Source organism: Panthera uncia, chromosome X (assembly GCF_023721935.1).
Source record: "Panthera uncia isolate 11264 chromosome X, Puncia_PCG_1.0, whole genome shotgun sequence".
NCBI classification, from domain to species: domain Eukaryota; kingdom Metazoa; phylum Chordata; class Mammalia; order Carnivora; family Felidae; genus Panthera; species Panthera uncia.
The window spans coordinates 122,528,753-122,552,121 of NC_064817.1; the positions used below are offsets into that span (position 1 = coordinate 122,528,753).

At 38.1% G+C, this 23,369-nt stretch overlaps 1 protein-coding gene across 1 annotated transcript in view; it reads left to right on the forward strand.

The window, feature by feature from the left end:
- Window positions 1-23,369, forward strand: part of VAMP7 (vesicle associated membrane protein 7) — a 56,083-nt gene that overhangs the window by 27,130 nt on the left and 5,584 nt on the right. The window contains exon 6 of the mRNA XM_049644550.1: window positions 22,387-22,454. Coding sequence (XP_049500507.1) covers window positions 22,387-22,454 — 68 coding nt within the window. The remainder of the gene's footprint in view (window positions 1-22,386; window positions 22,455-23,369) is intronic.

Below are 23,369 nucleotides of genomic sequence, written 5' to 3' on the forward strand. Positions count from 1 at the left end.
ATTTGTTTTATGTCCTATCATATGGTATATCCTGGAGAATGTTCCTTGTGCACTTGAGAAAAATGTGTATTTTGCTGTTGGATGGAATGTTCTGTGTATGTCCGTTATGACCACTTGTATGGTTTAAGTCCAGTGTTTCCTTGTTGATTTTCTGTTTGGATGATCTACCCATTGTTGAAAGTAGTGTATTGAAGTCCCTTACTGTTATTGTATTATCTCTTTCTCCCTTAAGATCTGTTAGTATTAAAAATCTTATTTAGGTGCTCTGATATTGTGTGCATGTATATTTAAGATTGTTATATCTTCCTAATGAATTGACCACTTTATTATTATATAATGACTGTATTTGTCCTTTTTTTTTTTTACTGTTTTTCTGTACAGTCTTATTTTGTCTAAGTATAGCTATCCCCACTTTCTTTTGGTTTCCACTTGCATGACATATCTTTTTCCATCCCTCCACTTTAAGCCTATGTGTGTACTTAAATCTAAAGTGAGTCTCATGTAAGCAGCATATTATTGGATCTTTTTTTTTTAATCCATCCAGCTACTCTGTGCCTTTTGATTGGTGAACTTACTACAGTTAATTTTTGAAATATAAGAGCTTACTAATTCCATCTTATTCACTGCTTTCTGGTTGTTTTTATAATTTCATTGTTCCTTTTTCCTTCCATTTCTGCCTACTTTTTAATTTTTTCCTTTTATTTATTATTTCCCCCCAGGCTATATATATACATACATATGTATGTACGTACATATATACATACATACATACGTGTGTGTGTGTGTGTGTGTGTGTGTGTGTATCCCAGAAAATATATGTAGTTTTTAATTGAAATATAGTTGAGGGGCACCTGGATGGCTCATTCGGTTAAGTGTCTGAAGCGTCTGACTCTTGATTTTTGGCTCAGGTCATGATCTCATAGTTCATGGATTCGAGCCCCACATCGGGGTCTGTGCTGACAGCATGGAGCCTGCTTCAGATTCTCTGTCTCCCTCTCTCCCCGCCCCTCCCCCACTTGCATGCACGCTCTCTCCCTCTGTCAAAAAAGAAAAGGAAAATAGTTGACACACCGTATTGTATTCGTTTCAAGTATACAACATAGTGATTTAACAATTATATACATTATGAAATGCTTACCACAAGAAGTGCAGTTACAGTCTGTCACCATAGAAAGTTATGATATTATTGACTGTATTCCCTATGTTGTACTTTTCATCCATGTTAATTATTTTATAGCTGGAACTTTCCACCTCTTAATCCACTCCACCTATTTCACCTATCCCCCCCTCCCCTTCCCCTCTAGCAACCACCAGTTGTAATTATTTATGATCTGTTTCTGTTTGTTTTGTTTCTTAGGTTCCATGTATTAGTGGAATCATATGGTATTTGTCTTTATTTCATTTAGCATAATACTCTCTAGGTCCATCTATATTGTCCAGAATTTCTGCCTACCTTTTAAAATTGGTGATGTTTTGGGATTGTGTGCTCCATTTTCCCTTTATCTTTTGTGAATCTATTCTAGGCTTTTGCTTTGCAGTTACCATGGGGCTTACATAAACCATCTAATAGATAAAATAGTCCATTTTAAGGTGATAGCAACTTAACTTTGACTGAATACAAAACTACCTATTTATTCCCCTTTTATACTTTTGATGTCATAATTTACCTCTTTTTATATTGTGTATTTGTTAAAAATTTATAGTAGCTGTAGAGATTTATAATACTCATTTCCTTTCATCTTTATACTATAGTTGAGTGTTTAACACACCATCCTGTTACAGAATTAGAGTTTTCTAAATCTGTATACTTAACCTTTACCAGTGTATTATATACTTTTGTAAGTTTTCATGCCACTAGTTAGTGTCTTTTCCTTTTAGCATTTCTTGTATGGCAAGTCTAGTGGTGATGAACTCCCCCAGCTTTTATTTGTCTGAGAATATCTTTATTTCTGCTTCATATCTGAAGAATAAATTTGTTGTATAGAGTATTCTTGGCTGGCAAGTTTTTTTCTTTCAACACCTTGGATATGTTATTCCACATTCATTTGTGGCCTTTAGGGTTTCTGCTACAAAATCCATTGATAGCCTAATGGGAATTTCTTTGTACATTACAATCTTGTTTTCTCTTTGAGTGCTTTTGAGAGTTTCTCTTTATCTTTGATTTTTGACAGTTTTATTATAATGTATCTTAAGGTCTTTTTGTGTTGAGATAATAGAGTGATCTTTTAACTTCATGAACTTGGATTTCCAGGTCTCTCTCCAGGTTTGGGAAGTTTTCCGCTATTATTTCTCTAAATAAGCTTACTGTCTTCTTCTCCCTGTCATCTCTTTTTAGAACCCCAGTTATTCTAATATTTGTACATTTGATGGAGTCCCATAGATCATGTAGGCATTTTGGTTATTTTACATTATTTTCTCCTTGTTATCCTCTGTGTTGTTTCAAAGTTCCTATTCTCTAGCTCACTTATGTCTTCCATTTGGTCTACTTTGAGGTAGATGTTTTCTATTGAATTTTTCATCTCATTCATTGAATTCTTCAGCTCCAGAATTTGATTCTTTGTCATGATTTCTATCTCTCTGTTAAATTTCAGATTTTATTCATGTAGTGTTTTCCTGATTTTGTTAATATTTATTTGAGAGAGAGACAGAGTGCAAGAGGGGGAGGGGCAGAGAGAGAGAGAGGGAGACACAGAATCTGAAGCAGGCTCCAGGCTTTGAGCTGTCAGCACAGAGCCTGACACGGGTCTCGAACTCACAGACCAAACTGTGAGATCATGACCTGAGCCGAAGTCAGACACTCAACCGACTGAGCCACCCAGGCTCCCCTCCTGATTTTGTTGATTATCTTTCCGGGGTTTTTTTGTTTTTTGTTTCCTTTTTGGGAGGGGGGGCGGGTTGCAGATTGTTGAGTTTCTTCAAAGCAGCTATTTTGAATTATTAGCTAGATTGCAAAATTTCATGCTTTTGATTTCAGTTATTGGAGGATGGTTGTTATCTTACAGTGTTGACATATTTCCTTGATTCTTTATGTTCCTTGAACTTTTGTGTGGCTGCCTTCACTTTTTTTTTTTTTTTCTGCCTTCACTTTTAAAGTAGCAGACACCTCCTAAAGTCTTTGCTAGTTACCCTCAGGTAGGAAATAGCATTCGTCGTCCTCTTATCTGGGGTTTTCTGCAACTTTGTCTGGATATTCCTGCTACACGTTTCTTACTCTTGTGGCAGAATTCTTAAGCTTTTATGTCTTTTCTGGTCTTAAAATTCACCATGCTGGCAGCTAGAAACCTTTTTATTGTTTTCCAGAAAATGACACTACAGTTTGAGTTTATGGTTTCTCCCTTGCCCTCAGATCCTGATCTGATATTCTGAGAGCACTCCTTTTACTGGAGCTCACTCTTGCCATTGCACTTGGGAGCATGCATTAGGAGCTGGCCACAGAGTGGGAGGAGGTGACTTTGCGACTGGTGTGTGGGGAGGAATCATTGGGTGAGGGTCTCCAAGAGGTTTGTGGGTGGACTTCCTGCTTAAGTTCTGAGCACAGTCATCAGGAAGTATGTTCTTTTCGTGTCCTGTGATATTTTTATTCGCCTCTTTCCCAGTCTCCTCCCTGCCCACAGTCTTGGAGTTCTTGCCTCGGTACTCTGTGTGCTGCTGAAGAGACGTGAGTTTCGCCAGTAGCTTGTCACATAGCTGATGTAGCCAGGTACTCACTCACTGTTTTTCCTTTCCCCTGGTAGAGAGATTGCCACCAGCTAGTTCAGCCCAATGTTGTGTTACCTTGGGGATGGTCAGTGCTGGCAAAGTTCCTCTTACTCTCTCCAGTGCATCTAAACTTAATATCTATATTTTATGCTCCAATCCCCTGCTGAAATCTCCTCTTGGCAAAGCTGGCCTTCTATAAATTATGTCTTATCCATGAGTACCTGCCTAAGTCAGTACTCTTCAGGTTTTCTCCAACTGTGGCCAAGAGGGCTTAGGGCAGGTTCACTGGTCCTGCTGGTTCCACAGCCTGCACTTAGGTCTGTCTGCCTGTTACCAATGTATGGGTGCATGAGACCCCCTCAGGTCTTTGGCATATGGTGTTGGATCTGACAACTTCGACATAGGTGCTTTTGTTTGAGGATGGATGCCTAATTAGTTTTTTAAAAGAGGGAACAAAATAGAGGGATGTCTTACACTGCCGTGATGCTGACATCACCCCACTTCTTGTTATATTTACGGTGGAGCTCAATCTTTCTTAACCTATTTTGATAGTTTTGATCCCTATTGCAGTCATCTTGAATGAAATTTTCCTTACCATTTTTGACAGGTGTCAGAATAATTTCCCTTTAATAGTATGTCTCTTCCAACATACTTCTTGCCTTGTTTCTAAGTATTTTATTTTTTAGTTTTTTGATGCTATTGTAAATGGATTTTTTCTCTATCATTTTTGGGTGGTTTCATTGCTCATGTATAGAAATACAATTGATTTTGAATATTGATTTTATATTGTCAACGTTGTTGAACTTTTTATTAGTTCTAATAGTTTTTTAGTGAGTTCCTTATGTTTTTCTATATACATAGAATAATACATAAGGATGTTAGATTCTGCCAGGTGCTGTTATGCACCAGTTGATCATATGGATTTCGGATTTATTCTGTTAATACAGCATATTATAATATTTGGTTTTTTGATATTAAATCAACCTTTAATAGTGGAAATAAATGCCACTTCATCATGAGGTATAATCCCTTTAATATATTGCTGGATTTCTTCTAATATTTTACTGTGGTTTTATGTCTTATATTCATGAGATAGTGATCTGTTTTCCTCTGGTGATGTCTTTGTCTGATTTTGATATCAGAGTAAAACTGGCCTCATAGGATGAGTTGAGAAGTATTCCCTCCACTTCTATTTTGGAAGAGTTTTTGAAAAAATGGTATTAAGTCGTCTTGAAATTCATCTTTGAAGCCATCTAGTCATGGGCTTTTCTTTGGGCAAAGTTTAAAAATTACTGATTCAGAAGTTCCAGTTCAAGTTGGCAATGTAGGAAGACCCTGAACTCACCTCCTCCATTGAACACACCAAATTACACCTATTTACAGAGCAAATCCTCCCGAGGACGAACTGAGGGCTAACTGAACAGCTTCTGTACAACAGAAGATAGAACAGCAAAAGACAATGGCAAGAGAGATGGAGACACAGCAGTGAAAGGAACCCCCACCCCTGACGCTGTGAACTGCAGTGGGGAGAGATAGTACTGAGGGACCAGGAGCAGTCATCTGTCCTTGGGCACATAAAAAAAGGCATGGTTTAAAAGAGAAACTAGCTCATAAAAGAGCTACTCTTAGAACTCCACCAAACACCACATAGCTGCTGGAAATCTCTGGGTCAGAGGAGGGACTGGTGAGCAACATGGTTTATGCTCCTGCTTCCCCTTGAAAGCACTGACCCAGCAAGGTCTGGATGCCATAACTAGTTTGCCACTTCTTGAGACCCAGGTTCCCTAACGCACACCAGCCCTGGATAGCTGGGGTACAGGGAAAACTCAGTTTAAAAGGGAAACTAGCACATAAAAGAGCCAGCCCTAGAACTCCGCCAAATGGTGAGGGAGCTGCTGGCATACTCTGCGGGTGGGAGGGACTGACAGACATGGTCTGTGTCCCCCTCTCCACCTTGAAAGCACAGACCAGTACACAGTCTTGGCATGAAAACTGACCTGCCGCCTCAGTGAGCCCCAGGCCTCTAGCCCACACCACACCACACCAGCCCAAGCCATCCCACCAAGGTGGCCACAGAGTAGCGCATGCTGCACACTGGGACACCCCTGGTTAGTGCTCAGTACAGCTCCAGCTTTTGTGCCAAGGTGACACAGGTGCAAGGCACCCCAGAACACTCCAGGACCTCACCACTTTGGCCTCAGACAGCTTGCTCGGGAACCTCTGATGCAGAGTGCTCTGGAACCTCCTGGCTGATGTCTGCTTTGGATCCAGCTGCCTCAACCAGGGCACCCCTGCATGAAGCACCCTGGCGCACCTCTGCCCATGCCAGCCTCAGCTCCATTCACCAAGCCAAGGCACCCCTGCATCGAGCACCCCAGGACATGTCAGCTGTACCCACTTCAGCTTCACCTGTTCTGCCAGGGCATACTTTGTAGGGAGAACCCAGACATCACACTGGCCCACATCCACTTCAGTTTTACCCATCCTGCCAGGATGCCCACCGCATGGAGCACTCCAAGACCCCCTGGCATATACCTTGTCTTGGCTCCAGCTGCCCCTCCAGGGCACTGGCTGTGCAGAGAGTCCTGGAACATCCTGATTTATATCCACTTCAGCTTCAGCTGTCCTGCCAAGATGGCCTCTGTGCATAGATCCCCAGGACCCTCCCATCTTTCAGCCACTTCAGCTTCAGCTAATCCTGTCAGGGCACCTGCTGTGTGGAGAGCCCATGGACCTCCCAGCCCACACACGGCCTCAGCTCCAGCCACCTTGCAGGGCATACCCGCCCCCCCCCCCACACCCCGCCCCGTCTTGGGCAACTTGGAATACCCTGAACTTCACCCATTTCAGCAATAGCTGTCCTGCCAGGGCACCTGCTGTGTGGAGAGCCCAGGGACTGTACTGGCCTGCAGCTACTTCAGCTTTAGCTTTCCTGCCAGGGTGCCCACTGTGTGGAGAACCCTGCGACCCCCAACCCATGCCAGCCACAGCTCCAGCCAGCCAGCAAAAATCACCAAGCACACACAGTCTACACAGGGAACAACCAGACACAAGATCATTCCTTCAATTTTAGGAGAAGTAGCTGGTCCATATAATCCATAGAAACAAACATAGAAAGTTAAGCTAAATGGGGAGACAGGGCAACATGCTCTAAGAGGAACAAGACAAAAATGTCAGTCAAATAACTAAATGAAATGGAGATAAGCAACATGTCTGATAAAACATTTGAAGGACTGATTGTAAAGGTGCCCACTGGGCTGAAGATGAGTGGAAGAACTTAGTGAAACCTTCAATAAAGAGGTATAAAATATAAAAAAGGACCAATCAGAGTTGAAGAATACAATAGCTGTAATGAAAAAAAATACACTAGCAGGAATCAGCAATAGATTAGTGGATGCAGAAGAACATACCAGCAATCTGGAAGGCAGGGTAATGATAAGCACCCAAACTGAATAGCAAAAAGCGAAAAGAATAATTTGAAAACATGAGAGTAGGTTAAGGGATCTCTTGGACAATATCAAGCAAATAAATGTTCACGTTCTAGGGATCCCAGAAGAGGAGGAGAAAGGTACAGAAAACTTACTTGAAGAAATAAGAGCTGAAAACTTCACTAACCTAGGGAAGGAAATAGACATCCAGTTTCAAGAAGCACAGAGAATTCCAAACAAGATGAATTGAAGGAGGTCCATACCATGACACATAATAATTAAAATGTCAAAGATTAAAGATAAAGAGAGAATTTTAAAAGCAGCAAGAGAGAAGCAAAAACTTACCTACAAGGGATACTCTATATACTCTATAAGGCTATCAGCTGATTTTTCAGAAGACACTTTGCAGGCCAGAAGGGAGTGGAATGATACATTCATAGTGCTGGAAGGAAAAAAAAAACCCTGCAACCAAGAATACTCTATCTGGCAAGGTTATCATTCAGAATTGAGGAGAGATAAAGAATTTCCCAAACAAAAGTTAAATGAGTGTATTACCATTAAACCAGCCTTACAAGAAATGTGAAAGGGACTTCCTCAAGTGAAGAAGACCGTAATTAGATATAAGAAAATTATGAATAGAAAGATGTAAAATATGACAGCATATACACAAAATGTGGAGAGAGGTAAAAAAAAAATAGTGTTTTTTTAGAATGTGTTTGAACATCAACTTAATATAGTCTGCTGTATAAGGATATTATATATGAACCTCAATGTAACCACAAACTCAAAAGCTATAAGAGATGCACAAAAATAGGAAGCCAAACATAACAGTACAGAAACTCATCAAACAAAGACAGCAAGAGAAGAAGAAAGGAACAGAGAAGAACTACAGAAACAACCAGAAAACAATTAACAAAAGTGGAAATAAGTATATATCTGTGAATAATAACTTTAAATGTAAATGGCCTAAGTGCTCCAATCAAAAGATCTAGAGTGGCAGAATGGATTGAAAAGAAAAAAATACCCATCTCTATGCTGCCTGTCAGAGACACCTCAGATGTATACAGTCTGAAAGTGAAAGGATAGGAAAATATTTACCAAAAAAATAGAAGTGGAAAAAAAAAAAGCCAGGGTAGCAGTACTTGTATCAGACAAAATATGCTTTAAAACAAATACTGTAATAAGAGATGAAGGGCATTACATAATGATAAAGTGATCACTCCAAAAAGAAGATATAAAAATTGTAAATATCTATGCACTCAATATTGGACCACCTAAATATGTAAAGCAAATATTAACAGATATAAAGAGAGAAATTGATGGTAATATATATTATTAGGGTTCTTTAACACCCCCACTTACTTTATTGGATAGATCATCTGGGCAGAAAATCAATAAGGAAACAGTGGTTTTGAATGACACCCTGGACTAGATGGATCTAGCAGATATATAAAGAACATTCCATTCAAAAAACAGAGTATACACTCTTTTCAAGTGTACATGGAACAGTCTCCAGAATAGACTACATGTTGGGTCACAAAACAAGTCTCAAATTTAAGAAGATTGAAATCTTAACCATGTATCTTTTCCAGCCATAATGATATGAAAGTAGAAATCAGTCACAAGGAGAAGAACTGGTAAAAACACAAGACATGTGAAGCCTAAACAGTATGGTACTAAACAACCAATGGTTCAATGAAGAAATCAAATAAGAAATCCAAAACTACATGGAGACAAATTAAAATGAAAACACAATAGTCCAAAATCTTTGGAACACAATGAAACCAGTTCTAAAAGGGAAGTAAATAATATACAAGCCTATTCCAAGAAAGAAGAAAAAGCTCAAATAATCTAACCTTACACCTTAAAGAACTGGAAAAAGAACAAAGCCCAAGGTGAGTAGATGGAAGGAAGTAATAAAGATCAGAGCATAAATAAATGACATGGAGACTAGAAAAAAAGAAAAAACAATAGAAAAAAAATAATGAAACTGAGAGCTGATTGTTTGAAGGGATCAAACAAAATTGACAAACCCTTAGCCAGACTCATCAATAAAGAAAGAGAAAAGGAAGGAGGCTAGGGATATTGTTGAATAGGAGGACCCTACACTCACCTTGGCCCATGGATGCAACTACATAACAGTCACATCGGTGTAGATAACCCAGAAAATGACTGGAAGACTGGCAGAGCAAACTCCACAACTAAAGGTAGAGAAGAGGCTACACTGAAGAGGGTAAGAATGGTGGAGATGTGGTGGAGAGCAAAATGGACCATGGCCATCCATGGTGGTGGCGGTGGGGCAAGCCACGGGTGTGAAGAGGGGAGAGAAATAGACTATTATACCAGGAAGCCTGCATGGTGAAGACAAATCCATGTAATGTTTGGCTCTGAAAGCTAGAAGGGCCAAATTTCATGAGTTCTTATAACCAGTGGGACTTAACACCTGGAATTTTAAAAATCAGGGGGCTCAGTTCTGGGAGAGCCTAGAAGGGTGAGCGTAAACTGAGTCCCCACCTTTATAGAGACAGCACGATGAACAGCCTGTGGAGATACAGCATAGAAGCAGTAGTTTGGAAAACGCCTGGGACATATGGGAGGGAGAGTAGCTTGCTCATTTCAGAGCATGTCCCAGAGAAGCAGGGATGGCTGATAGACTTCTATAGGAACAAAGTAGCCGGCAGGCACCATCTTACATCCCCACCCCCCAGCATAAACACAGGGCATCTGTGGGAACAAGTGTGGGGCCAACACTTACTACCTAACCTGCTCACATGAAACTCCGCTCTCCCTGTGCTTTGTTGGATCTACCCTTCCCAGTCATACTTGCCTCATTCTCAGTGCTATGGATCCCCTCCCTCAGAAGAGCAGTGCAAACCTCATCAACACTGCATCTTCCTATCCACATGTTTTTCAGGGCCTCGGTCCTGGAGGTGGGGGCAGCAGCGGTGGTGGCAGGCCTTGTGGGAGCTTGAGACTTACCTTATTAAAATAACATGTCCTGTATGCCTTGCAGATCTGCCTAGGCTGACCTGGTCCTGGTCCTCGTGGTGGCTGCAGGTCTCATTTTGCAAGCAGACTGGCGTGCACCTTGTTAAAACTTTACAGCCTACCCTGACCAGAGACCAAACACTGCCCACAGCAGGCAAAGAGAGTCTCTGCAGATGCACCAATTGAATGAAAAAGCGGCCAGGACACAACAGCAGGGTGCATGCAGCACACGTTGGTATATCCCATGAAGCACCAGGTCCTGGGGAACAAGGGACACTGAACTGCAGAGTACTACAGCACCTCTTCTTCATAAGGGCAATACCTTCAAGAGTAGGATATGTAGCTGACTTTCCTAACACACAGAAACAGACACAGAAAAAATGAGGAGAAAGACAAATATATCCCAGATGAAAGAACAGGACCAAACCACAGCAAGAGACATAAGTAAAATGGATATAAGTAATATCCCTGGTAGAAAATTTAAAGTAATGATCATAAAGATACTCATCATATTTGAGAAAAGAGTAGAGGGCGTCAGTGATACCCTTAAAAAAGAGATAAAAAAGAACCAATCTGAAGTGAAGAATACAGTAAATGAAATTAGAAATATCCCTGTTGGAATAAATACCAAGCTAGAAAAAAACAAGGAGTGAATTAGCGACCTGGAAGACAGAACAATGGGAAATAATCAGGCTGAGCAGCCGAGAGAAAAAAAAAAAAGTTATGCAAAATGAGAATGGTCTTAGGGAATTTAGCGACTCCATCAAGCATAATAATATTCACATTGTAGGTATCCCAGAAGAAGAGAAAGGAGGGGCAGAAAATTTATGTGAAGATACAATAGCTGAAAACTTACCTAATATGGGGAAAGAAACCTATCCACATGCAGGAGGCACAGAGATCCCTTCCCAAAATTCAGCCGAGGGGGTCCACACCAAGACACATAGTAATTAAAATGCCAAAAAGTGGTAATGAAGAGATAATTTTAAAAGGAGCAGGAGAAAAGACCATTATACACAAGGAAATTCCATAAGGCTGTCAGCTGATTTTTCAGCAGAAACTTTGCAGGCCACACAAGAGTATCATGATATACTCAAAGAGCTGAAAGGAAAAAATCTGCAGCCAAAAATATTTTATGTAGCAAGGCTATTATTCAGAATAGGAGAGATAATGAGTTTCTCAAACAAAAGCTAAAGGAGTTCATGACCACTAAACCAGCCCTATAAGAAATATTAAAGGTGACTCTGAGTGGAAAGACTGTAATTAAGCGTAGGAAACACAAAAGCAATAAAAATAAGTATATCTGTAAAAATCAGTCAAGAGATCCACAAAAGGATGGAAAATATGATGCTATATATGTAAAACGTGGTGGAGGGAAGAGGAGTGAGAAATGGGTTCACACTTAAATGACCATCAACTTCATACAGACTGCTATATGCATATGTTATATACAAACCTAATGGTAATCACAAATCAAAAGCTAGTAATACATATGCAAAGAATAAAGAGAAAAGAATCCCAAGTATATTACTAAGGAAAGCCAGTAAACCATGAAAGACAAAAGAGAGGATCAGAGAAGAACTACAAAAACAACCACAAAACAAGTACCAAAATGGTAATAAATATATATCTATCAATAATTACTTTTAATGTAAATGGACTAAACAATCAAAAGGTACAGGGTGACAGAGTAGCTGATAAAATAAGAAAAAGGTTATGAGAAGTGAGGGGATAGAAAAACATTTATCATGCAAATGGATGTTGGAAGAAAGCTGGAGTAGTAGTACTTCTATCTGACAAACTAGACTTTAAAACAAATACTGTAACAAGAAACAAAGAATGACACTATATAATCAGAAAGGAGAAAACCCAACAAGAAGATATAACAATTGTAAACATTTATGCACTCAACATGAAAGCACCCAAATAGATAAAACACTTAATAATAAACGTAGAAGACCAAATTGATAGTAATATGATAATAGTGGGGGACTTTAGCACCTCACTTACATCAATGGGCACATCCAAATTTAAAATCAAGAAGGAAACAGTGGCTTTGAATGACACACTGGAACAGATAGATTTAACAGATATGTACAGAATATTCCATCCTAAAACACATTCTTTTCAAGTGCATGGGGAACGTTCTCCAGAATAGATCACATATTAGGCCACAAAACAAGTCTCAACAAATTCAAAAATATTGAAGTCATACCATATATTTTCTTTGGCCACAATGCTATAGAACTAGAAATCAACCACAAGAAAAAAATCTGGAAAGACCACGAATACATGGAGGTTAAATGACATGCTACTAAACAATGAATGGGTCAACCAATAAATCAAAGAAATCAGAAATCACATGGAGAGAAATGCAAATGCAAATAAAATAGTCCAAAATCTTTGGGATGCAGTGAAACCAGTTTTAAGAGGGAAGTTTATAGCAATAGAGGCCTACCTCAAGAAGCAAGAAAAATCTCAAGTAAACAACCTACCCTTTATACCTAAAGGAGCTAGAGAAAAAAACAAACAAAACCTAAAACCTGCAGAAGGATGGAAGTAATAAAGATTAGAGCAGAAATAAATGAAATAGAAAGTTAAAAAAAAAAAGGCAATAGAACAGGTCAAAGGAACCAGGAGCTGCTTCTTAGAAAAGATCAACAAAATTCATCAATCTAGCCAGACTCATAAAAAAAGAGAGTATGCAAATAAACAATCAAATAAAGGAGAAATAACAACTGACACCACAGAGATATAAATGCTTATAATAGAATATTATGAAAAATTACATACCAACAAATTGGACAACCTAGAAAAAAATGGATATATTTCTAGAAACATATAACCTACCAAAGCTAAAGCAGGAAGAAATAGAAATTTGAACAGACTAGGGGTGCCTGGGTGGCTCAGTTGAGCATCTGACTTCGCCTCAGGTCATGATCTTCCCATTCTCGAGTTTGAGCCCCATGTCGGGCTCTGTGCTGACAGCTCAGATTCTGATAGTTTCAGATTCTGTGTCTCCCTCTCTGTCTCTGTGCCTCCCCCACTCGTGCTCTGTCTCTCTCAAAAATAAATAAACATTAAAAAACCTGGAATAGGCTAGTTACCAGCAATGAAGTTAAATCAGTAATGAAACAACTCCCAACAAAGAAGCCCATGACCAGACAGCTTCCCAGGGGAATTCTGCCAAACATTTAAAGAAGAGTTAATACCTGTTCTTCTCAAACTTTTCTAAAAAATAGAAGAGGAAGGAAATTTTCTAAATTCATTCCACGAGGCCATCATTGCTCTGATACCAAATCCAGATAAAGACACCATCAAAAAAAGAGAACTACAGGCCAGTATCTCTGATGAACATAGATGCAAAAGTCCAACAAAATAACTAGCAAACCAAATCAGCAATACATCAAAAAAATCATTCACCACATGCAAGTGGGATTTATTCCTGGGCCACAAGCGTGGTTCAGTATTTGCAAATCAATTAATGTAATACATCACATCAGGAGGAGAAAAGATAAAAACTGTATTATCATTTCAAAGGATGCAGAAAAAGCACTTGACATTGTACAACATCCATTCATGATAAAAACCCTCAGCAAAGTAGGTTTAAAGGGAGCATGCCTCAACGTAATAAAAGCCGTATATGAAAAACCCATGGCTAACATCATACTCAATGGTGAAATCCTGAGAGCTTTACCCCTAAGGTCAGGAACAAGACAAAGATGTCTGTTCTCACCACTTTTAATCAACATACTACTGGAAGTCCTAGACATAGCAGTCAGACAACATAAGAAATAAAAGGCATCCAAATTGGTAAGGAAGATGTAAAACTTTCACTGTGTGCAGATGATGTGATATTCTGTATAGAAAACCCTAAAGACTCCATCAAAAAACTACAACTGATAAATGAATTCCGTAAAGTCGCAAGATGCAAAATAGATGTATAGAAATCCATTGCATTTGTATACATTAATTAATGAACCAGCAGAAAGAGAACTTAACAAAACAATTCTTTTTACAGTTGCGCCAAATATAATAAAATACCTAGGAATAAACTTAACCAAAGAGGTGAAAAGACCTGTACTCTGAAAACTATCAAACTTTGATGAAATAAATTGAAGATAACACAAAGAAATGGAAAAGCATTCCATGCTCATGGATTGTAAGAAAAAATATTGTTAAAACATCTATACTACCCAAAGCTGTCTATACATTTAATGCAAACCCTGTCAAAGTACCACCATCATTTTTCACAGAGCTAGAAGACCCCAATAGCCAAAGCAATATTGAAAATGAAAAAATTGGAGATGTCACAATTCCAGACTTAAGTTACATTACAAAGCTATAGTGATCAAAACACTATGGTACCGGCATACAAATTAATGGAATGGGACAGAGAGCCCAGAAATAAACCCACAATTATAAGATCAGTTAATCGTTGACAAAGGAGACAAGAATATGCAATGGGAAAAAGATAGTCTCTTCAACAAATGGTGTTGGGAACACTGGACAGCAACATGCAAAAGAATGAAACTGGACCTCTTCCTTATATCATACACAAAATTAAATTCAAAATGTATTAAAGACCTAAATGTGAGACCTGAAACTATAAAAATCCTAGAGAAGAGCACAGACAGTATTTTCTCTGACAGTTGTAGCAACATCTTCCAAGATAATGTCCCCTGAGGGAAGGGAAACAAAAGCAAAAATAAACTATTGGGACTTCATCAAAATGAAAAGGTTCTGTACAGTGAAGGAAACTACAAAACTAAAAGAATCTATGAATGGAAGAAGATATTTGCAAATGATATATCTGATAAAAGGTTTTTTCCAAAATATTTAAAGAACTTGTACAACTCAACACTAAAAATTTAAGCCAAATATTCTAATTAAAAAATGGGCAGAAGACATGAACAGATATTTCTCCAAAGAAGACATTCAGATGGCCAACAGACACCTGAAATGATCTCAACATCACTTGTCATTAGGGAAATGCTAATCAAAACCATGATAAGCTGTTGCCTCACACCTGTCAGAATGGCTAAAATTAAAAACTCAAGAAACAAAAAAGTGCTGGAAAGGATGTGGAGAAAAAGGAACCCTCTTGTACTATTGGTGGGAATAAAGTGTGCAGCCACTGTAGAAAACCATATGGAAGCTCCTCAGAAAGTTAAAAATAGAGCTGCCTTACTATCCTTAATAGCACTACTGTGTATTTCCCCAAAGAATACAAAGCACTAATTCAGAGGTATATATGCATGCCTATGTTCATAGTAGCCTTATTTACAATAGCCAAACTATGGAAGCAGCCCAAGTGTTCATTAATAGATGAATGGATGGATGAAAATGTTAGACACACAGGAATATTATGCAGCCATGAAAAATAATGAAATCTTTTTATTTGCAATAACATGGATCAATCTAGAGTATAGTACTGAGTTAAATATGCTAGTCAGAGAAAGGTAAATACCATGAGTTCAATCTTGTATAATTAATGAACAAAACAAATGAACAAAGGGAAAAAGAAAAATCAAAAATCATACTCTTCATTATAGTGAACAGAAGATTAACAGTGGGGAGGTAGGTGGGGAGTGGTGTGAAACGGGTAAAGGGGATTAAGAATACACTTATCTTGATGAACACTGAGTAATATATGGAACTATTGAATCACTATATTGTACAACTGAAGCTGATACAACACTGTATGTTATTTGCTGGAATTAAAATGTATTCATTCATTCATTCATTTATGGTGCAAAAGGTGACCCATGGGCAGAAAGAGCTACATTGGGGTTGTGAAGAATGGTTGGTTTTATACTATGGAGTTGGGGGGTGGTACAGTCAAAGGGGAGGCCTCCAGAGGGACTTTGATATGCTAAAGAGGACTCCTAAGATACCTGAGGCCTTGCTATTGTCAAGCTAAGGTTGTTTTTCCCTCTAGCAAAGCATTAACATTAGGACCATAGGGGGTTCCTGGAGAAATGCTATGCTTGCTTGCCTTAAGTTTGTGTCAATGGGCTGCAGGTTATAAGGAGATTTAATTTTACCTGCCATCTCCTTCTTGCCTTTGTTCCTCCTATCACTGTGGAGGGGCGATACTGGGTCATATTATGTCACCCACTGCAGTAAAGCTATAGGGGCATTTTTCATGGGCTCCTATATCCAAAATAAAACCTGTACCCCCTTTACAGGAAACTAATGAGCAAACTAATGTGCCTTCTCATTCCTGTGAACCTGCGAAAGATGTCAAACTTCTCTTATGATGGTTGTACCTTTCTTTTTCATTCTCCTTTCCCCAATTTATACTAATAATTCCTTCTTAAAATGGGCCATTCAAAAAAGATCATCACAGACATTTGGATTACAAATCAGAAAAACCCTTCTGATTCCTGCTGTTTGTTCCAACTCCCATTTGAGGATGCTTCAAGCCTGACATCTAAAAAACTTTTCACTGGCAGCACTGGTAGACCCTGGGTTTATAATTTGCTCTGTTTTATATATATATATATATATATATATATATATATATATGCCAGTGAACCATGTTGGTATGTAATATATATACTATATATTAATCTATATTTTTCTTGTTTCTATAAATATGCCTTTTACTAATTACCTGATTGTTTACTAAACAAAACAGTCTATATGATGGCTAAACACTACCTGTCACACAGTTAAGGCCTTAAATGGCTCTCAAAGTAAAATTATATTATTAAATACTGAAATAACTCAAATGCATAAAATTATTTTAATTTAAAAAATAAAGGGGTACCTGGGTAACTCAGTCAGTTAAGCGTCCAACTCTTGATTTTGGCTTGGGTCATGATCTTACAATTGTGGGATCAAGCCACGCATTAGTCTCCTTGCTGAGCACAGAGCCTGCTTAAGATTATCTCTCTCCCCCTGCCCCTTTCCTCCATTTGTGTGTGCTCTCTCACTCACTCACTCACTCACTCGAAGGAAGGAAGGAAGGAAGGAAGGAAGGAAGGAAGGAAGGAAGGAAAAATAGAGAAGGACCCATATAAATAAAATCAGAAATGAAATGGAAGTAATCACCAACACCAAAGTAATAAAAAGGTTATAATAGACTACTTTGAAAAATTACATGCCAAGAAATTGGGCAACCTAGAAGAAATGGATAACTTTCTAGAGACATACAATATTCCAAAACTGAATTAAGAAGAAAGAGAAAATCTGAAAGACCAATTACTAGTAACAAAATTAAATCAGAATTAAAAACCTACCAAAAATTAAAAGTTCAAGACCAGATGGATTCACAGGGGAATTCCACCAAACATTTAAAGAAGAGTTAGTACCCATTCTCCTCAAACTATTCCAAAAAGTAGAAGAGGAAGGAAATCTTTCAAATATATTCTATGAGGCCAGCATTACCCTGATATCAAAACCAGACAAAGACATCACAGAAAAAGAAAACAGGTCAATATCCCTGATGAACATAGATTCAAAAATCCTCGACAAGATATTAGTAAACCACATCCAGCAATACGTTAAAAGGATCATTACCACAATCAAGTAGGATTGATTATGGGGATGCAAGGATGGTTACACATTTATAAATCAATCAATGAAATACACCATATCAACAAAACAAAGGATAAAAATCATACAGTCATCTCAACAGGTGGGGAAAAAGCATTTGACAAAATTCAATATCCATTCACTATAAAACTCTCAGCAAACTGGTTTTAGAAGGAACATAATTCAATATAATAAAGCCATATGACAAATCCACAGCTGACATCATGGTCAATAGTAAAACTTGCAGTGCTTTTCTTTTAAGATCAGCAATAAGACAAGAATGTCCACTCTCACCACTTTTATTCAACATAGTACTAGAAGTCCTAGCCATAGCAGACAGTAAAAAGAAATAAGTGGCATCCATATTGGTAAAAGAAGAAGTTGAGCTGTCTCTTTGCACATGACATGATAGTATCCATAGAAAACCCTAAAGACTCCACCAAAATGTACTAGAGGTAATAAATTCAGTAAAATTGCAGGATACAAAAATAATACTCAGAAATCAGTAGTTTGTATGCTTATAACTAAAGTAGAAGGAGAAATTAAAAAAATTCCACTTGCAGTTGTACCAAAATAAAATAAATAAAATACAGTAAAATACACTACCTAGGAATAAATTTGACCAAGGAGGCAAAAGCCTTGTAATCTGAAAACTAGAAAAAGGTCCATGAAAGAAATTGAAGACAACAAAAGCAAACAGAAAGCTATTCCATGCTCATGGATTCGAAGAATTAATATTGTTATAATGTCCATACTAGCCCAAAGCAATCTACAGACTCAATACAATCCCTATCAAAATACCAGTAGTATTTTTCACAGAAGTAGAACAACTAAAACTAAAATTTGTGTGGAACCACAAAAGACTCCGAATAGACACTCTCTTTAAGAAACGGTGTTGAGAAAACTGGACAGCTACATACAAAAGAATGAAACTGGACCACTTTCTTTAACCATACATGAAAGTAAACTGAAAATGGGTTAAGGAAATAAATGTGCAACCTGAAACCATAAAAATCCTAGAAGAGAACACTGGAAGTAATTTCTTTGACATTGCCTTAGCAACATTTTTCTAAATAGGTCTGTTGAGGCAAGGGAAACAAGCAAAAATTAACTATTGGGACTGCATCAAAATAAAAAGCTTTTGCATAGTGAAGGAAACCATCAACAAAACAAAAAGGCAATGTACTTAGTTGAAGATATTTGCAGATGACACATCTGATAAGGGTTTAATATCTAAAATATATTTTAAAAACTTGTACAACTCAACGCCCCAGTCAAATAACCTGATTAAAAAATGGGCAGAAGACCTGAATAGACATTTTGCCAAAGACAACTAGATGGCGAACAGACCCATGAAAAGATGCTCAACATCACTCCTCATCAGGAAGATGCAAATCAAAACTACAATGAAATACCATATTACATCTGTGAGAATGGCTAGTATCAAAAACACAAGATACAACAAGTACCTGTGAGGATGTGGGAAAAAACCCTCATGCAGTGTTTGTGGGTACATAAATTGTTACAGCCTCTGTCCAAACAGTATGGCAGTTCCTCAGAAAATTAAAAATCGAAATACCATATGATACAATAATTGCACCTCAGAGTATTTACCCAAAGAAAATGAAAACATTAATTGGAAAAGATATGTGCATACCTATGTTTATTCCAGAATTATTTACAATAAGTAAGATATAGAAGCAAGCTAAGTGCTCATTGATAGATGAATGGATAAAAATGATGTGGTATGTACATATAATGGAATATTATGCAGCTATAAAAAAGATATCTTGCCATTTGTAACTACATGGATGCAGCTAGAGGGTATTATGCTAAGTTAGATAAGTCATACTGAGAAAGACAGATACCATATGATTTCAGTCATATGTGGAATCTAAACAACAAATGAATATATCAAAAAAGCAGAAATAGCCTCATAAATATAGACAAAAAATTGATGGCTGCAAGAAGGGAGGGTGGTGTGAGATGGGCAAAATGGGGAAAGGGGAGTGGGAGATACAGTTATGGGAGTTAACAAGTCATAAGGATGAAAGGGAGAGCATAGGGAATATAGTCAATGATAGTAGTATATGGTGACAGATGGTAGCTACACTTGTAAGCAGAGCATAACAAGTTGAATCACTGTGTTGTGCAGCTGAAACGAATGTAACATTGTGGGTCAACTATACTCAAATTTAAAAATTATAATTATTCAGTCTATTATAACTGTTCAAATTGTCTGTTTCTTCTTGAGTCTGTTTTGATGGTTTATGTCTTTCTAGGAATTTGCCCATTTTATCTAAGTTATCTAATGCATTGACATACTCATTCGTAGCATTCTCTTAGGATCCCTTTCACTTCTGTGAAGTTGATAGTGATTATTTCAGTAATTTGAGTTGTCTCTCCTTTCTTTTTTTTGGTCAGTTTATGCAAAGATTTGTCAATTTTGTTGATCTTTTCCAAAAACCTATTTCTGGTTTCACTGGTTTTTCTCTAGTGTTTTTCTCTACTGTGTTTTAAATTTTTCTGTTCTAATTTTTATTTCCTTCCTTCTGTTAGCTTCGGATTTAGTATGCTCTTCCTTTTTCCAATTCATTAATGTAGAAAGGTTATTAGTATGAAATCTTTTTTTCTTACTCTGCTCAGGCTACTATAAAAACATTACTGTAGACTGTGTGGTTTAAATAACAGAAATTCATTGTTTCACAATTCTGGAGGCTTGAAGTCCAAGATCAAGGTGCCTTCCTAGTCATACTCTCCCTAGTCAGATTCTGGTGAGAACTCTCTTCCCAGATTGCAGATGGCCCCTATCACTATGTCTTAACATGGTAGAAAGTAAGACAGAGTAAGTTCTTTGGTGTCTCTTCTTACAATACAAGTGCACTAATCCTACCATAAGCCCTCATGGCCTCATCTAAACCTAATTATCTCCTAAAGGCCCTTATCTCCAAAGCCATCACATTAGGGGTTAGGGGCTTCAATATATGAATTTGGGGGGATATGATTCAGTCCGTAACATTTTTCTTCTTTTTAATGTAGATGTTTACTGCTTTAAATTTCCTTCTATGAACTGCTTTTGCTTCACCCCATAAGCTTTCCTTCTGTTACTGATTTTTAAATACCATTCCACTGCTAAGTCCAATAGCTGACACCCCCCCCCCCGCCAGGTAAGTTTCCAACCTCTGCTCTTCTCCCTGTAGATCACAGTTTCCTCTTTTTTTCATATCTCATAATTTTTTGTTGAAAACTGGATGTTTTAGGTAATGTATCATAGCAACTCTGGGTACTGATTCCCATCCGCCAGAGTTTGTTGTTTTGTTGTTTATTTGCTTAGTGACTGGGCTGCACTTTTTCTTTGAACTTGAGTTCTCCTACAGTGTGCAGCCTCTAATGTCATTTCTCAGAGGGAATAGCCTTGAGCATATGCAGTCACCCTGGAATGACACAATCCTCTTCGAGTGTCTCTTTTCCTAATCTCCCTGTCAGGCTGATAGCTGGTCTGCCTCTGTTGCTGTCACACGCAGATGTCAGCCTCCACTAATTGCAGGCTAATTGCTGTATTCTTTGGTAAGAGGTCCCCCAGACATAAATTACTCCAGTGTAATCTAATAAAGCTTCCAATAGAGCTTCTGCCCTATGTGTGGCAGTAGGTGAAGGAAAGGAACCCAGGCCTATCAGGTGTGCCTTGCTGGAACAGCTTTTGCATTATGGAGCTAGGGGTAGCGTGGGATAGGAGGAGAAATGTTAATGACTTGTCCCTTGTGGGGAGAAAGCATAGCCTTTGACTGGGACCTGGAGGGAAAGAGAGCCTCCTGGCTTTACTTGCCAGGACTAGAACTTCTGTGTCAGTGTGCTGAAACATGGGGCAGGTCATGGTTCAAATGCTGTAGACTCACTGTTTTTACTAAGAATTAGTTAATTTTCTTGTGTATGTTTCTCCCATTTGCTGTATGCCCGTAGGACACTTTAAATGGTGGTAGCTGTGGTTTGTTTTCATAATTTTTCAAGTTATAGTTGTTTTGTTGGAGAGAGCATCTGTGGAACTTCTCACACTGAAATTCTGGAAGTGTCCAACTCTCACTCATGTTGAGGGCTCCATTTTTGAAAACTCTCAAATCATACCCTTAATTTAGAGCTTTACAAACTATAGCCTTTGGATCAAATCCACATAAAGTTTCATTGGAATACCATCATGCCCATTTGTTTACATATTGTCTATGTCTGACAGAGTTGAGTAATTGCAGCAGAGACCATTTGCCCCAGAAAGCCTAAAACATTTAGTATCTGGCCTTTTACAGAAACAAAATCTGCCAATCCCTACTTTAGTTGGTCAGCTTTACTAAAGTCTTTTATTACTTAAAGGTGCTCCTGTAGTAAATGAGTTGTCAAGAATACCAACTACAATTAAAATCATATTTGTCTTGGGGCGCCTGGGTGGCGCAGTCGGTTAAGCGTCCGACTTCAGCCAGGTCACGATCTCGCGGTCCGTGAGTTCGAGCCCCGCGTCAGGCTCTGGGCTGATGGCTCGGAGCCTGGAGCCTGTTTCCGATTCTGTGTCTCCCTCTCTCTCTGACCCTCCCCCGTTCATGCTCTGTCTCTCTCTGTCCCAAAATAAATAAAAAACATTGAAAAAAAAAATTAAAAAAAAATCATATTTGTCTTAAAAACAAAAATAGAAGATTTATAATATAAAATGATATTTACTGGGTTTTTTTCCCAACATTTTCAGATTTGGTAGCTCAGCGAGGAGAAAGATTGGAATTATTGATAGATAAAACAGAAAATCTTGTGGATTCGGTAAGTATGGGATATGGTAATATTTTTTCAGGGTCTAAATAAAGTAGAGAAACTGTGGTTGATGGCTAACATAATAGGGAAATATGTTAAATTTAATAATTTGCATTTTTTTCCTTTCTAACCTCCATTATGTGATAATGTTGTGATGATGAGGATAATAATGAGGTATAGGTACAGAATAAAAGCCACAAGCCATTAGAAGCCATTAAGAAAATTTTGGTTTGGGGAATATACTCAATATACAGTATGGAAACAGTTTTGTAAAGCTTTAGATTGGTGCCTTTATAATTTAGCTCAGCAGCATATACCAGTTTCTATACATTTTGTGAAACATGAAACAAATATGCAGGCCAGTTGTGATCCAGCATGAATCATGAAAACTGAACAGTTCAGTCTCTTTCTTGCTGACCATGGCAGCTTGAGCCTTCATTGTATCAAGCAAGAGTCATTTGATATTGGGAAGGGCCAATGAGCCCTACTTATGCTACAGTTATATGTGTCTTTGCACTTTCCATCCAGAAAGTGGATGAAGGTTTTGAGGAAAAGATGGTAGATATACAGTGAATAGATGTGAGTAGATGGAGGGCAGAGATCAGTTAAATTTTAGGTCTACACAATTACAAATTTAAATATAGAGTAGTTTACACCTTGAAATGGATCAGTAAGTAATCATGTTTATTCTTACTGGCAGCTAGATCGTAGTGGTTAGCAGCACAAGCTCCACAGTCAGGATGCCTGGGATGAATCACATCTTTGCCACTTAGTTTTGTGATCTTAGGCAAATTACTTAACGTCTCTATGCCTCAGTCCTCATCATCTGTAAAATGGAGATGTACCTCATTAAAGCAGGTAATGCATGCAAAATGCCTAACACAGTATCTGGTGCAAAATAAGAGCTATTTCAATGTTTACTGT